Source organism: Palaemon carinicauda, chromosome 17 (assembly GCF_036898095.1).
Source record: "Palaemon carinicauda isolate YSFRI2023 chromosome 17, ASM3689809v2, whole genome shotgun sequence".
NCBI classification, from domain to species: Eukaryota; Metazoa; Arthropoda; class Malacostraca; order Decapoda; family Palaemonidae; genus Palaemon; species Palaemon carinicauda.
Window position 1 is genome coordinate 57,323,456 of NC_090741.1, and position 16,564 is coordinate 57,340,019.

The 16,564-nt window shown below is 35.6% G+C and overlaps 1 protein-coding gene across 6 annotated transcripts in view; it reads right to left on the bottom strand.

Annotated features, from left to right (window-relative positions):
• The window catches only part of LOC137656780 (serine-rich adhesin for platelets-like), a 208,354-nt gene that overhangs the window by 59,122 nt on the left and 132,668 nt on the right, over positions 1-16,564 (bottom strand). For all 6 annotated transcript variants that reach the window (XM_068391057.1, XM_068391056.1, XM_068391061.1 and 3 more), the window contains exon 3: positions 8,382-8,589. In XM_068391057.1, the coding sequence (XP_068247158.1) occupies positions 8,382-8,550 (169 nt within the window). In that variant the 5' untranslated portion in view covers positions 8,551-8,589. The remainder of the gene's footprint in view (positions 1-8,381; positions 8,590-16,564) is intronic.

Genomic DNA, 16,564 nt, shown 5'->3' on the forward strand with positions numbered 1-16,564 from the left:
ACATGTCTGAGGCCTTTGTCCTGCATTTATTGAGTAGTCAATTCATACAAATGAAAATTTAAAAAAAAAAAGAGATGTTAAAGAAACCTCCTCTAAATAGGCTTTGAAGTATAGTCAATTTTTTTTAATGAGGCGCATTTGCCCTGACTCGCAGGGGTGACCTTCAGCTCGGAAAAAGTTTCCTATTCGCCGATTGGTTGGACAAAATCATTCTAACCAATCAGCTAGCAGGAAACTTTTTTTTTCTGAGCTAAAAGGGCACCCCTGCGAGTCGGGGCAAATGCGCCTCATTAAAAAATATTGAGCAAAGTTTCAATCTTATGCCAGAGTTGGTGATAAGACTCTTAGTTGCACGATCTGCATCACTGGCAATTGGAAATGACTTAATTGTAGATCTTATCCCTAGAGTCAAGGTAATTCTCTTATTGCTAGAGTGAAGGTAATTCTCTTATTGATAGTCAAGGTAATTCTCTTATTGCTAGAGTGAAGGTAATTCTCTTATTGATAGTCAAGGTAATTCTCTTATCCCTAGAGTCAAGGTAATTCTCTTATTCCTAGAGTCAAGGTAATTCTCTTATTGATAGTCAAGGTAATTCTCTTATCCCTAGAGTCAAGGTAATTCTCTTATTCCTAGAGTCAAGGTAATTCTCTTATTGATAGTCAAGGTAATTCTCTTATTGCTAGAGTGAAGGTAATTCTCTTATTGATAGTCAAGGTAATTCTCTTATCCCTAGAGTCAAGGTAATTCTCTTATTCCTAGAGTCAAGGTAATTCTCTTATTGATAGTCAAGGTAATTCTCTTATCCCTAGAGTCAAGGTAATTCTCTTATTCCTAGAGTCAAGGTAATTCTCTTATTCCTAGAGTCAAGGTAATTCTCTTATTGATAGTCAAGGTAATTCTCTTATTGCTAGAGTGAAGGTAATTCTCTTATTGATAGTCAAGGTAATTCTCTTATCCCTAGAGTCAAGGTAATTCTCTTATTCCTAGAGTCAAGGTAATTCTCTTATTGATAGTCAAGGTAATTCTCTTATCCCTAGAGTCAAGGTAATTCTCTTATTCCTAGAGTCAAGGTAATTCTCTTATTGATAGTCAAGGTAATTCTCTTATTGCTAGAGTGAAGGTAATTCTCTTATTGATAGTCAAGGTAATTCTCTTATCCCTAGAGTCAAGGCAATTCTCTTATCCCTAGAGTCAAGGTAATTCTCTTATTGACAGTCAAGGTAATTCTCTTATTCCTAGAGTCAAGGTAATTCTCTTATTCCTAGAGTCAAGGTAATTCTCTTATTCCTAGAGTCAAGGTATTTCTCTTATTGACAGTCAAGGTAATTCTCTTATTCCTAGAGTCAAGGTAATTCTCTTATCCCTAGAGTCAAGGTAATTCTCTTATCCCTAGAGTCAAGGTAATTCTCTTATTCCTAGAGTCAAGGTAATTCTCTTATTCCTAGAGTCAAGGTAATTCTCTTATTCCTAGTCAAGGTAATTCTTTTATTACTAGCGTCAAGGTAATTCTCTTATCCCTAGAGTCAAGGTAATTCTCTTATTGACAGTCAAGGTAATTCTCTTATTCCTAGAGTCAAGGTAATTCTCTTATTCCTAGAGTCAAGGTAATTCTCTTATTGACAGTCAAGGTAATTCTCTTATTGACAGTCAAGGTAATTCTCTTATTCCTAGAGTCAGGGTAATTCTCTTATTCCTAGTCAAGGTAATTCTCTTATTCCTAGCGTCAAGGTAATTCTCTTATTCCTAGAGGCAAGGTAATTCTCTTATTGACAGTCAAGGTAATTCTCTTATTCCTAGAGGCAAGGTAATTCTCTTATTGACAGTCAAGGTAATTCTCTTATTCCTAGAGGCAAGGTAATTCTCTTATTGACAGTCAAGGTAATTCTCTTATTCCTAGAGGCAAGGTAATTCTCTTATTGACAGTCAAGGTAATTCTCTTATTCCTAGAGGCAAGGTAATTCTCTTATTGACAGTCAAGGTAATTTTCTTATTCCTAGAGTCAAGGTAATTCTCTTATTGATAGTCAAGGTAATTCTCTTATTGACAGTCAAGGTAATTCTCTTATTCCTAGAGTCAAGGTAATTCTCTTATTCCTAGTCAAGGTAATTCTCTTATTCCTAGCGTCAAGGTAATTCTCTTATTCCTAGAGGCAAGGTAATTCTCTTATTCCTAGAGGCAAGGTAATTCTCTTATTGACAGTCAAGGTAATTCTCTTATTCCTAGAGGCAAGGTAATTCTCTTATTGACAGTCAAGGTAATTTTCTTATTCCTAGAGTCAAGGTAATTCTCTTATTGATAGTCAAGGTAATTCTCTTATTGATAGTCAAGGTAATTCTCTTATCTATAGTCAAGGTAATTCTCTTATTGATAGTCAAGGTAATTCTCTTATTGCTACAGTCAAGGTAATTCTCTTATTGATAGTCAAGGTAATTATCTTATTGATGGAGTCAAGGTAATTCTCTTATTGATGGGGTCAAGGTAATTCTCTTATTGCTACAGTCAAGGTAATTCTCTTATTGATAGTCAAGGTAATTATCTTATTGATGGAGTCAAGGTAATTCTCTTATTGATGGGGTCAAGGTAATTCTCTTATTGATAGTCAAGGTAATTCTCTAATTCCTAGAGCCAAGGTAATTCTCTTATTGATAGTCAAGGTAATTCTCTTATTGATGGAGTCAAGGTAATACTCTTATTGATGGGGTCAAGGTAATTCTCTTATTGATAGTCAAGGTAATTCTCTAATTCCTAGAGCTAAGGTAATTCTCTTATTGATAGTCAAGGTAATTATCTTATCGATAGACAAGGTAATTATCTTATTGATAGAGTCAAGATAATTCTCTTCTTGATAGAGGCAAGGTAATGCTCTTATTGCTAGTCAAGGTAATTATCTTATTGATATAGTCAAGGTAATTATCTTAATGATAGACTCAATGTAATTCTCTTATTTTCTAGTCAAGGTAATTCTCTTATAGATATTAAAGGTAATTATCTTATTGATAGAGTCAAGGTAATTCTCTTATAGATATTAAAGGTAATTATCTTATTGATAGAGTCAAGGTAATTATCTTATTGATAGTCAAGATAATTCTCTTATTGCTAGAGTCAAGGTAATTCTCTTATTGATAGTCAAGATAATTCTCTTATTGCTAGAGTCAAGGTAATTCTCTTATTGATAGTCAAGGTAATTCTCTTAATATTACAGACAATGTAATGGCCATACTCCCAGGATCAATGCTCTTATTCCAAGAGTCAAGGTAATTCTCTTAATGCTAGCGTAAAGGTAATGCCCTTATTCCCAGAATCAATGCTCTTATTCCTACAGTCAAGGTAATGCCCTTATTCCTTGATAAGGCAATGCTCTTATTCCTAGAATCAATGGTGTTACCCATACAGTCTAGGTAAAATTCCTATTCATAAAGACAATAAGCAGACATTGCTCATTTTCGCTGATTCCAAGAAAAAACACATACGGAAATACCATATAAAGACCCAGACGTCGGAATCTTTATCCCGCTGCCCTTGGAATCCTAATTGTATTCTTGTAAAGACTTTGAAGATCAACCAGAAAGACAGCCCTGTCTTTCTATCTTCCCCCGAGGTCTTTATTCATCGTCCTCCTTTCTCCTTTCTTCCCCCTTGCATTTATTCTCTATTCCCTTCTAACGTTCCCCTTCCTTCTTTTAATTTAATTTTTAGTTTCCTCTTTTACACGCTATTCGAGTTCCACTTCTTTTCTTCAAACGACCCTTCTTGATTCCTTTGAAAAATGCATCTCTTTTTCCGATTCCTTTCTGAAAGATTTCTCATTCCAGTTTCGTGATATAAACAGTAGGTAGGGTGGAAAGAAGGACCAATCTCTCATTCCTTGCTTGTAGATCGACCCTGCTTGCAGATAGCAACGTTAGTTACAGAAAGAATCCCTTCCTCGCTTGTAGATCTTCCCTGCTTGTAGCAAGCAACGTTGGTTACAAGCAGGACTCTCCTTCCTTGCTTGGAGATCATCCATGGTTAAAGCAAGCAACATTGGTTACAAGCAGGACTCCCTTTCCTCGTTGTAGATCTGGACCTTGCTTACAAAAAGCAATGTTAGTTACAGGCAGAACTCACTTTCCAAGCTTTTAGGTCGTCCCTGCTTTCAGCGACCACTGCTGGTTATACGCAGGACTCCCTTTCTTGCTTCTAGATCGTCCCTGCTTGCAGCGAGCAACATTGGTTACAAGCAGGACTACCTTTCCTCGATTAAAAATCGTCCCTGCTTGCAGCGAGCAACATTGTTTACAAGCAGGAGTAACTTTCCTCCCTTCTAGATTGTCCCTGCTTGCAGCGAGCAACATTGTTTAAAAGCAGGAGTAACTTTCCTTGCTTCTAGATTCTCCTTGCTTGCAGCAAGCAACGTTGGTTACAAAAAGGATTAACTTTCCTCTCTTCTAGATCGACCGTCCCTGCTTGCAGCGAGCAACGTTGGTTACAAGCAGGACTAACTTCTTTCTTGTAGATCGTCCCTGCTTGTAGCAAGCGACACTGATTGCAAACTGGATCTAGTAAGATTCACATAGTAATGTTCAAAGTGAATCATGCAAAGAGTACATATGGCACTAATATATCTCTCTCTCTCTCTCTCTCTCTCTCTCTCTCTCTCTCTCTCTCTCTCTCTCTCTCTCTCTCTCTCGAAAACAGTCTTCCCTTTTAACATTTTCTATTCTAAAAACCAAGGGAAAAATGATGTCTTCCCTTCCCTGTTCTTCCCCTTTCTCCTTCTTCCTATCTTCAATTATTTTTTCCTATTTTCCCCTTCTGTCCTTTATTATCTTTCACATCCTCCCTTCCAAAAGCTCGCCAAAGAAATATCCATTCCTTTATTTTCTTTCTCTTCTACGTGGCGTCACCATCATCATCTTTTCTCCCTTTTCTCGATTTCCTTTTCATTCGCCCCTTTTTATATTATATTTCTTTTCGGTGTCAGATAACGCTATTTCTGTTCTCTAATTCGCCAACTATCAGCCTTTTCGTTATTCGTCTGTTTTCCACTTCTGATAATCATGTTTTTATGCTCTTTTATAGTCTTTTCAGTTTCTCAAGTCTTTATTTCATCTTAATAAAAGTATTCCTTTGCATTTCTTGGAAATCACCCGTTTTCTTTAAATTTTCCGTTTTCTATAACAAATAGCTTTTCCCTTGCTTTCAAATAGATTATTAATGAAATATCTCAATTAATTTGCAAAACTACCTTGTTTTATGTTCAGTCAAGATCATAATCATTCATTATTGCAACATCAGTCTAAAGAACAATCCTATAGTGATTGATTTTAACAAAATAACTCTTCATTTAACTTGATATGACATTAACTCTATCTTTTTTCCTTCAGTAATATATTTCTACGTGTTAAGAAACAACCTTAGAAACTCTACTCCAAATGAATATAATAGTGTCTTAATTTACTCCATCAGAGGCACATATCTTATACTCCAGAGGGTGAACTTTGCTCTTTTCAACTCCGCTGGTAAACTCGGTCTATATGTTTAAAGGTCGCTCATGAATAGCAGAGGTAAGGGGCAGTGACATTGCCCTAGAAACCAACCATATATACATATGATCAGCGCCCAAGCCCCCTCTCCACCCAAGCTAGGACCAAGGATGGTCAGGCAATGGCTGCTGAAGACTCAGCAGATAGACCTATAGGCTCCCCCAAACTCCCCATCCTTAGCTCACAAGAATGATGAGGTTGCAGTGACCAAAGGAACTAACCGGGCAAGGACGCTACCACCCGGCCCCCACAACCCTTACCTGACGAAATCCAACACTCAAAGCTCACATAAAATCGGAAGACTTATCTATAACATTTTAAAAACATTGGATTTCGTCAAAGAACTTTAAAGATTTCCAAAAACAACTCTTGCTGGAATAAAGCTTAACCTTATTGCAAGTTCACATTTTCCTCTACCTAGATATCACAATGGACAAGGTTTAAGGTTTGAAGGACACTCGTGAATGGCATTTGCAAGGAAAAGTGACTTTGCCCTAGAGACCCCTGGGCTTATAGCATCCTGCTTTTCCAACTAGGGTTGAAGCTTAGCATTTAATAATAATAATAATAATAATAATAATAATAATGTAGCTAGGACCAGGTTGGGCCAGACAATGGGAGCTGATGACTCGATGACATAGTGATCCGTATCACCAAAATATCATGGTTTATTCCGATGCGTAATATCTTTCCATTATTCAAATTTGGTAAAAATCCAATGACGTAATCGCTAGAATTGTGGAATATGCAAATCCGGATCTAGAACCTGGATCATCTTCAAAAGTTAAAAGAGTCGTCCATGGCCTAAGATCTATCGGTTGGTGAAAATTTCGTCAAAATCCTTCAGTTTGTTTTAACGTTATTTTTAAAATGGCGAAAAATACAATTCCGGATCTAGAATCCGGATTATTATTATTATTATTACTATCCAAGCTACAACCCTAGATGGAAAAGCAAGATGCTATAAGCCCAGGGGCTCCAACAGGGAAAAATAGCCCAGTGAGGAAAGGAAATAAGGAAATAAATAAATGAAGAGAACAAATTAACAATAAATCATTCTAGAAACAGTAACAAATTTAATGGCGTCTTCCATGACGTGAGATCTGTCTGTGGTGAAGATTTCGTCAAATTCCGTCGTGTCGTTTTGACGTCATCCTGTCCACACTCATACAGATAAATACATAAATAAACCGACTCGAAAATATAATATCATTTGGAGGAGTTAATCATAATATTATTTCTCTTCCTCTTGTTTTATTAAAGTTTTTATAGTTTATATAGGAAATATTTATTTTAATGTTGTTACTGTTCTTCAAATATCTTTTTTTTCTTTGTTTTCATTTCCTCACTAGGCTATTTTCCCCGTAGGGGCCCCTGGGCTTAATAGCACCCTGCTTTTCCAACAAGGGTTGTAGCTGAACAAATAATAATAATAATAATAATAATAATGTCATTTGTGCCAGTTTTCATCACTGCGGACTGGTGATGGTGGGAGATTTAGGTCTGATCGCTCACAGCAAACCAACCTAGTATGAATAGCCCTGACTAAAATAGCTTTCTTGATCATAGCGATACGCAAACCCTTTCAACACGTTAAGGTATCACCTATAACCTTATATAAGACCACACAAGCAAGGTCTTTGGTTTAATTCAAAATTAAGAAAGATGTGATGTTATTGATAATTTAGGTTTTATATATATATATATATATATATATATATATATATATATATATATATATATAAGGAACATCATATTAACTGGTGAATAATGACTGGGTTACTGTAGGTACCCACTCTCATTAGCCAGTTCTTGAAGAGTAAGGGACAATTTCTCATTTATATATATACATACATACATATATATATATATATATATATATATATATATATATATATATATATATAAATTTATAAAAGGTATCCTGATCTTTACAGAGAGAGAGAGAGAGAGAGAGAGAGAGAGAGAGAGAGAGAGAGAGAGAGAGAGAGAGAGAGAGAGAGAGAGCGCTACTGCATTTTATAACTACTACGAGAAGTCAATACTAGCAATTTCCAGTGTTGAATAAATAACCATTTTATAAGTTTTCCTACAAAAGTCATCGAAATCGCAACCGGTTCTGAACGGTACAGAAAAATACGACAGCATAAAGGCTATTATAAAAACAGAATTGCCAAAGAATACCGTAGGCCTAATTAATACAATCGCCACTAGTACTAATTATGTGAACCTTCCGACTAAAAGTTTATTTTCTTCATATACACAAAAATGTTTGGATTCATTAACTCAATCTTTACATATATCGAAAATTGTTAAAAATGGCCACAGAGTGCTGTGACATTCATACAAAATAACAGTTCATAGTACTACAGAAGGGTAACTATACTAACAACTTATATCATGTGACTGCAGATTACAAATTAATACTGTACCTGGGACGATGGACTACACATCAATACTGTTCATTGAACTCTAGACTAGATATCAATACTCTTCATGGGGCTATGGACTACATATCAAAAGTGTTCATTGAACTCTAGACTACATATCAACACTTCATGGAGCTATGGACTACATATCAATACTGTTCTTGAAATGGATGATAAAACGATAAATCCACAGGTCCTGTAACTCAGAAATACAGACCAACACTGTACCTAGGACTACATATCAGTCAACATTATTATCCCTGGGGCTAATGGACTCCATATATAACAACGTAGAGGGACTATAGACTACTGACCAGAGACATGGACTCCATATATAACAACGTACCTGAGACTAAAGACCTGAGACTTAGGAATATTTTCCCTAGAGAGTCTGACCTGCTAGAAACTGAAGGAAGGCTTACTGACCTGATGTTGGCTGTCTAGAGGCTTCCCCAGACGTCTTGTCTTTGTCGCTGCGCTGAGGGTTGTTGCTCTCCGGATTGCTATTGCTGCCGCTGTTGCTGCTGCTGCTGCTATTATTATTATTATTATTGCTCGTGTTGTCAGTGCTGCATTCTTCGGACTTGCCGTTCATGGCACCTCACCTCGCATGGTTCTGTTTCAGTCGAGGCTCCTGTGACAGAGAGAATTAGAGAATTAGACTCATGATTAGGACATTGAAATCTCCATACTTGGCTCAGGGCTAAAGAGGTTCCTGTGACAGAGAGAATTAGAGAATTAGACTCCTGATTAGGACATTGAAATCTCCATACTTAGCTCAGGACTAAAGAGGCTCCTGTGACAGAGAGAATTAGAGAATTTGACTCATGATTATATCATTGGAAGCTCCATACTTGGCTCAGGGCTAAAGAGGCTCCTGTAACAGAGAGAATTAGAGAATTAGACTCATGATTAGCATATTGAAATCTCCATACTTAGCTCAGGATTAAAGAGGCTCCTGTAACAGAGAATTAGACTCATGACTTGGACATTGGAATCTCCAAGCTTGATACATGGCTAAAGAGGCTCCTGTAACAGAGAGAATTAGACTCATGATTAGGACATAGAAAACTCCATACTAAGCTCAGGGCTAAAGAGGCTCTGTGACGGAGAGAATTAGAGAATTAGACTCATGATCAGGACACTGCAATCTCCAAACTAGTCTCATGATAAATCTTAAATAAATCACATTAACAATTACAAATTCACATTAAAAACTACAAAATTACTACTTTACCAAGCTCTTTCAATAATTATGTTAACTGGTAGGTTATAACCTATGAAGCAGGTATACCAATGAAAGGAATAATGTAACAGGGTTTATTAAAGCAGATAAAAAAGTAATGTTTCTAAAGTCTTAGGAGCGTAAATACAGAAATATTTCAACATTGAATTACAAATTCATAATGAATACGTATCCACAAGTTCAATAATTAAAACTGCATTTACATAGTATGTAAAATGAAAAATTGTGCAAAACAGGGCCTATGCATACAAGATTATACACATAAATAGGCCTACATACGTATGCAATGTCTTAAAACTTACATTTAAGGCCGTGAGCACACTAGCGACTCTGTGGCGCCACAAAACCACAGCATCGTGTGGCGGGGATGTGGTCTCCCATAGGTTTCCATTGTTTTCAAAGCCACGCCACGCCTGTGGCGGGGATGAGCGACAGCGAGCCACAGTCGCTAGTTTGCGCGGCAAAACTTGAAAACAATGGAAACCTATGGGAGACCACATCCCCGCCACACGATGCTGTGGCTTTGTGGCGCCACAGAGTCGCTAGTGTGCTCCCGGCCTAAGTCAATCGTACGAAATATGTATATCGTACAACAAATGCAGCCGTTTCTAGTCCACTGCAGGACAAAGGCCTCAGACACGTCTTCCTTCATGCCTGGGCTTTGGACAGTTTTTACCACCACGCTGGCTACTGCTGATTGGTGATGGTGGGAGACTTTTGCCTGATACACAAACCCTTTCACTTAGAACAGGTGTATAATGACATATGTACATTTAAAGGTTTAAAGGGCGCTCATGAATGGCAGAGGCAAGGGACAGTGACATTGTCCTATCAAGCAGGACAATACACTAGAGACTGACCATATTACATTTGATCAGAGCCGAAGCCCCCACCCAAGCTAGGACCAAGGAGGGCCAGGCAATGGCTGCTGAGTGTTACACGTGTATAAGGTCATACATGTATTAGGTCATTCCTAAATGAGTTGCAAACACATGTACAGTATACGTAACAGTCTAGATACACGTGTATGTGCTACAAACAGCTGTCTTATCTCCTATATTAGTCATTAGCCATTCAGATAAGAGATTACTACACGCAAGTGCATACTTAATAGCATAAAGTATTGGAGAATATGGCTGAGGACGATGAAGCGTAAAGTAGGAGATGATGAAGGGAGCAGTGGATTAAAAGCTCAAGATAGAGAGGACTGGCGAAATCTAACCGAGGCCCTTTGCGTCAATAGTCGTGGGAGAAGATGATGATGATAATGATAATTTATAAGTATACCATTTATCCACAATATGTATAAGTATTTATCCCCAATATGTATAAGTATTTATCCATAGTATGTATAAGTATTTATCCACAATATGTATAAGTATTTATCCATAGTATGTATAATTATTTATCCAAAATATGTATAAGTATTTATCCATAATATGTATAAGTATTTATCCCCAATATGTATAAGTATTTATTCACAATATGTGTAAGTATTTATCCACAATATGTATAAATATTTATCCACGATATGTACAAGTATTCATCCACAATATGTATAGGTATTTATCCCCAATATATATAAGTATTTATCCACAATATGTATAGGTATTTATCCCCAATATGTATATGTATTTATCCAAAATATGTATAGGTATTTATCCCCAATATGTATAAGTATTTATCCACAATATGTATAGGTATTTATCCCCAATATGTATAAGTATTTATCCACAATATGTATAGGTATTTATCCACAATATATATAAGTATTTATTCACAATATGTGTAAGTATTTATGCACAATATGTATAAGTATTTATCCACAATATGTATAAGTATTTCTCCCCAATATGTATAAGTATTTATCCACAATATGTATAAGTATTTATCCCAAATATGTATAAGTATTTATGTATAAGAATTTATCCACAATATGTGTAAGTATTTATCCACAATATGTATGAGAATTTATTCACTATGCAAATGTAAATATCTAAGTTTACCAAGGGAAAAAAAACATGTAAGGTATCATGGTTTCTTCTTGAAGATGGAAGACAAAGACTTCGTTCTTTAGAACCAAAGTTCATCAAACGAGAGAGAGAGAGAGAGAGAGAGAGAGAGAGAGAGAGAGAGAGAGAGAGAGAGAGAGAGAGAGAGAGATCAATGAACTGAGGGACTTGATAGGTCAGAAAAAAAATAAGTATAAAAAATTGAAAGTTAAAGAGAAAAATTTTTGAAAATATATATTTTCAAGAGTTCAAAGAGATTGACCTTGAAACACCTATATATTGAGAAGTTTATAATTAAAAAATATAATGCTTCGTCTTTTTATTTTTTTACTTCAGACAAACAGGAGGAATTAAAATATGTTAATCAATATAGATGTTACTTAATGAAAATACTAATTATTTTTTACAAACAAGGTTAAAAAAAATGTAAATTAATATAGATATTACTTAATGAAAATACTATAATTATTTTTTTTTCTACGACAAATTAAGTGTCTACAAAATTCTTGAAAATTCTTGCCTAAATTTAAGTCCTATTTTCTTTCACAAATCTCATATCACATATCTTTCTGTTTCTAAACATTCCAAACTTTAAAAAAAAAATATAAATGAAAATTAATAGATATTACTTAATGAAAATACTAATTCAGTTTTCCTTTCCTACGAAAAAATAAGTAAGTCTACAGAAATCTTGAAAATACCTCCCTAAATTCAAGTTTTTTTTTTTTTTTTTTTTTTTTTTACAAATCTCAAGTCAAATATCTTACTGTTTCAATACATTCCAAAGCTAAATTAGATTTACACACCTCAGATCACTTATCTACTAAGCAGTAAATATCTGAACGGTAATTATTGACAATCGTATCATCATCATCATCTCCTACGCCTATTGTTGCAAAGGGCCTCGGTTAGATTTCGCCATTCGTCTCTATCTTGAGCTTTTAATTCAATACTTCTCCCTTCATCATCTCCTACTTCGCGCTTCATGGTCCTCAGCCATGTAGGTCTGGGTTTTCCAATTCTTCTAGTGCCTTGTGAAGCCCAGTTGAAAGTTTGGTGAACTAATCTCTCTTGGGGAGTGCGAAGAGCATGCCCAAACCATCTCCATCTATTGTATACCATATACATTTAAAAACGGGGATCACAAACTTATTAACTCTATCATACTCTGCCCTGAGGACTTCTATATTTATTTTAGTAATATATTTGGATGCAAGTTTAAGGTTAAATTAAGGTCGTAAGTACTGGTTCATAGACCTGACCTTAGAATCCGGATGCAAGTACATATAAGGAGAGGATACCTAGTTTGAAATCAAGAAAGTTTTCAAAGAATATATATATATATATATATATATATATATATATATATATATATATATATATATATATATACATGTGTGTATATATATGTGTATATATATACATATATACATATATATATATACACACATATACATATATATATATATATATATATATATATATATATATATATATATATATCATGCCACACTGTCTCAATATAGGTCGTAAACCCAGGTAAATAGACAGAGAAGCCCAATATCTCATTATTATTACTACTACTTACTACTACTACTACTACTACTATTATTATTATTACTATTATTACTACTACTACTACAAGCCTTGTTGGAAATACACGATGCTATAAGCCCAAAGGCTCCAACAGGGAAAATAACCCAGCGAGGAAATGTAACAAGGAAATAAACAAGACAAGGAGCGAACAAAAAAGAGAATCAAGTCTCCACACTGAACGTCTTATCTCTGAAACCTACAACTGTTTATCTCTATATCTACACTGTGTCTGAATAGAATTCCCTCCTAACACGTATCTTCAACGAGTTACCCTTGCATACCTAAAAGACGACTTTAAAACAGCCATATGGTACCATCCCTGACTGGGGTTCGAGCCCAGCTCACACTCGTTGGTTTCTTTGGTCGCTGTAACCTCACCATCCTTGTGAGCTAGGGATGGGGTGTTTAGGGGAGCCTATAGGTCTATCTGTTGAGTCATCAGCAGCCATTGCCTGGCCCTCCTTGGTCCTAGCTTGGGTGGAGAGGTGCTTGGGCGCTGATCAGACTCGTCAATTTCTTTGGTTGCTGCAACCTCACTATCCGTGTGAGATAAGGGTGAGACTGTAGGTCTATCTGCTGACTCATCAGCAGCCATTGCCTGGCCCTGCTTGGTCCTAGCTTGGGTGGATGGGGCTTGGGAACTGATCAGACTCGTCAGTTCCTTTGGTTGCTGCAACCTCACCATCCTTGTGAGCTAGGGGTTAGGGGGAGCCTATAGATCTATCTGCTGGGTCATCAGAAGCCATGTCTGGCCCTCCTTGGTCCTAGATTGGGTGGATGGGGCTTGGTCGCTGATCAGACTCGTCAGTTTCTTTGGTTGCTGCAACCTCACCATCCATGTGAGCTAGGGATGGGGGTTAGGGGGACCCTATAGGTCTATCTGTTGAGTCATCAGCAGCCATTGCCTGGCCCTCCTTGGTCATAACATAACTTGCGTGGCTTGGGCGCTGATCATATGTGCATATGGTCCGTCTCTAGGACATTGTCCAGCTCGATAAGGCAATGTCACTGTCCCTGGCCCCTGCCATTCACGAGCGGCCTTTAAACCTTTAAACCCCATATTAGAATCTACAAATTATACATCCATTCACAAGGTGTTGTAGCACAGATCTCTCCTTCCTTATCTTAAAGAAAGCCCTCCAAGATAAGAGATTCCTACATCTTATAGCCTCTGATAAGATTATGTATTTATTCGTTAAATCGCAAGGCACTTTAATCTACAACAAATACACTTTATACAAACAGGCAATTAGATAATGCAAGGGTTCTAGTGTCTTACATATTATCAGAAATCTAAATGAAGACATAGCTATATAGAGCTCTTTCAAAGCATGTATTGTTTTTTTTTCTTTTACACCAGATAACTCTCCAGAGATTTGAAAATCAAAACAAGGACTTTCATATCTAGAAATGATATGAAAACTTCCATATATGAAAAGTCCCAAGCCATGACCATAATTTCAAAAACCTTTGGGGCAAAAACAAAACAATAATTCCACATCACACAAATTATTATTATTAATATTAATATTATTATTATTATCATTATTATTATTAGCTAAGCTATAGTCCTACTTGGAAAAGCAGGATGCTATAAGCCCAGCCGTGAGGAAAGGAAAAAAGGAAAATAGAATATTTTAAGAATAGTAACATTAAAATAAATATCTCCTATATAAACTATAAAAACTAACAAAACAAGAGGAAGAAAAATAAGATAGAATAGTGTGCTTGAGTGTAAGGTGAATGGTAAGAAAGATATTTCTATATTGTACCAACCGTGTGTCACACGATCGTACATAGTTCATCTTGTGCTTGTATCTTCGCTTTCACCTCGCACTAAAAAGTACCTGAAAAAAAACATGTCTGTTTTTCTCATCGGTAACGGTGTCGATTTTGAACAGGAAATTTCCTGTTACATTGAGCTCTTGTATATAAATTAGAGCCCGTCACAGTATAATGTGTTCTTCAGTCAAATATATCAGGCAATCTACAATGACAGTTACATATTTTTGAAACGTAAATATGTTTATGATATCAGCATCTATGAGATGAATGTGAACCTAATTAGAAGATATTTCATTATGATATCTAATTGAACACACCTGACATTTCCTCACCAGTTAAAATTCATATTATTATTTCTAGCCAAGCTACAACCCTAGTTGGAAAAGCAAGATGCTATAAGCCCAAGGGCTCCAATAGGGAAAAATAGCCCAGTGAGGAAAGGAAATAAGGAAATAAATAAATGAGAACAAGTTAAGAATAAATCACTCTAAAAACAGTAACAACGTCAAAAACAGATATTATTATTATTATTATTATTACTAGCCAAGCTACAACCCTAGTTGGAAAAGCAAGATGCTATAAGCCCAAGGGCTCCAATAGGGATAAATAGCCCAGTGAGGAAAGGAAATAAGTAAATAAATAAATGAGAACAAGTTCAGAATAAATCACTCTAAAAACAGTAACAACGTCAAAAACAGATATTATTATTATTATTATTATTACTAGCCAAGCTTCAACCCTAGTTGGAAAAGCAAGATGCTATAAGCCCAAGGGCTCCAATAGGGAAAAATAGCCGAGTGAGGAAAGGAAATAAGGAAATAAATAAATGATGAGAAAAAGTTAAGAATAAATCATTCTAAAAACAGTAACAACGTCAAAAACAGATATTATTATTATTATTATTATTACTAGCCAAGCTACAACCCTAGTTGGAAAAGCAAGATGCTATAAGCCCAAGGGCTCCAATAGGGAAAAATAGCCCAGTGAGGAAAGGAAATAAGGAAATAAATAAATGATGAAAACAAGTTAAGAATAAATCATTCTAAAAAAAAGTAACAACGTCAAAAACAGATATTATTATTATTATTACTAGCCAAGCTACAACCCTAGTTGGAAAAGCAAGATGCTATAAGCCCCAGGGCTCCAATAGGGAAAAATAGCCCAGTGAGGAAAGGAAATAAGGAAATAAATAAATGATGAGAACAAATTAACAATAAATCATTCTAAAAACAGTAACGTCAAAACAGATATGTCCTCTATAAACTATTAACAACGTCAAAAACAGATATGTAATATATAAACAATAAAAAGACTCATGTCAGCCTGGTCAACATGAAAACATTTGCTCCAACTTTGAACTTTTGACGTTCTACTGATTCAACTACCCGATTGGGAAGATCTAATATCTATACAACTCTTCTCATAGAATTACTATCAGTACTCCAAATAGATTTTAAATACAGCATCTTATCTCTCTATATCATTATCTTTGAACCTTGAAAACCAACGATTCAGGTTTCAGACAATATTGTTTGTCTTTAAACTCTTGAAAGCAGGTTTCTTATAATACGAGTCTGAGAATAACATACACTACATACTGCTGATAAGCCAGCCTCTCTAGGACTGTATACGAGTCAAGATTAGATAAGATTAAGGGTATTTGAGCGACCATATAGCAAAAGGAAGACCAATTCGCTACCATAAAGACAAATGAAAATAGGAGGGTTTGACAGCAAGCTGGAAGACAGGAACGTGGAACTTTTTTTATTTATCTTTTTGAGAAAGTGGCATTTTACATTTCATAATCTCATTTTGTTTATCAAAACCTCTCCATCCCACACTTCTTTAAGTTTTTATAGTTTTTATAAGAGGATCTAATTTAATGTTGCCACTGTTCTTCAAATATTTCATTTTGAGTGTTTATTTTTCTCGTAGATTATTTCCTTATTTCCTTTCCTCACTGGGCTATA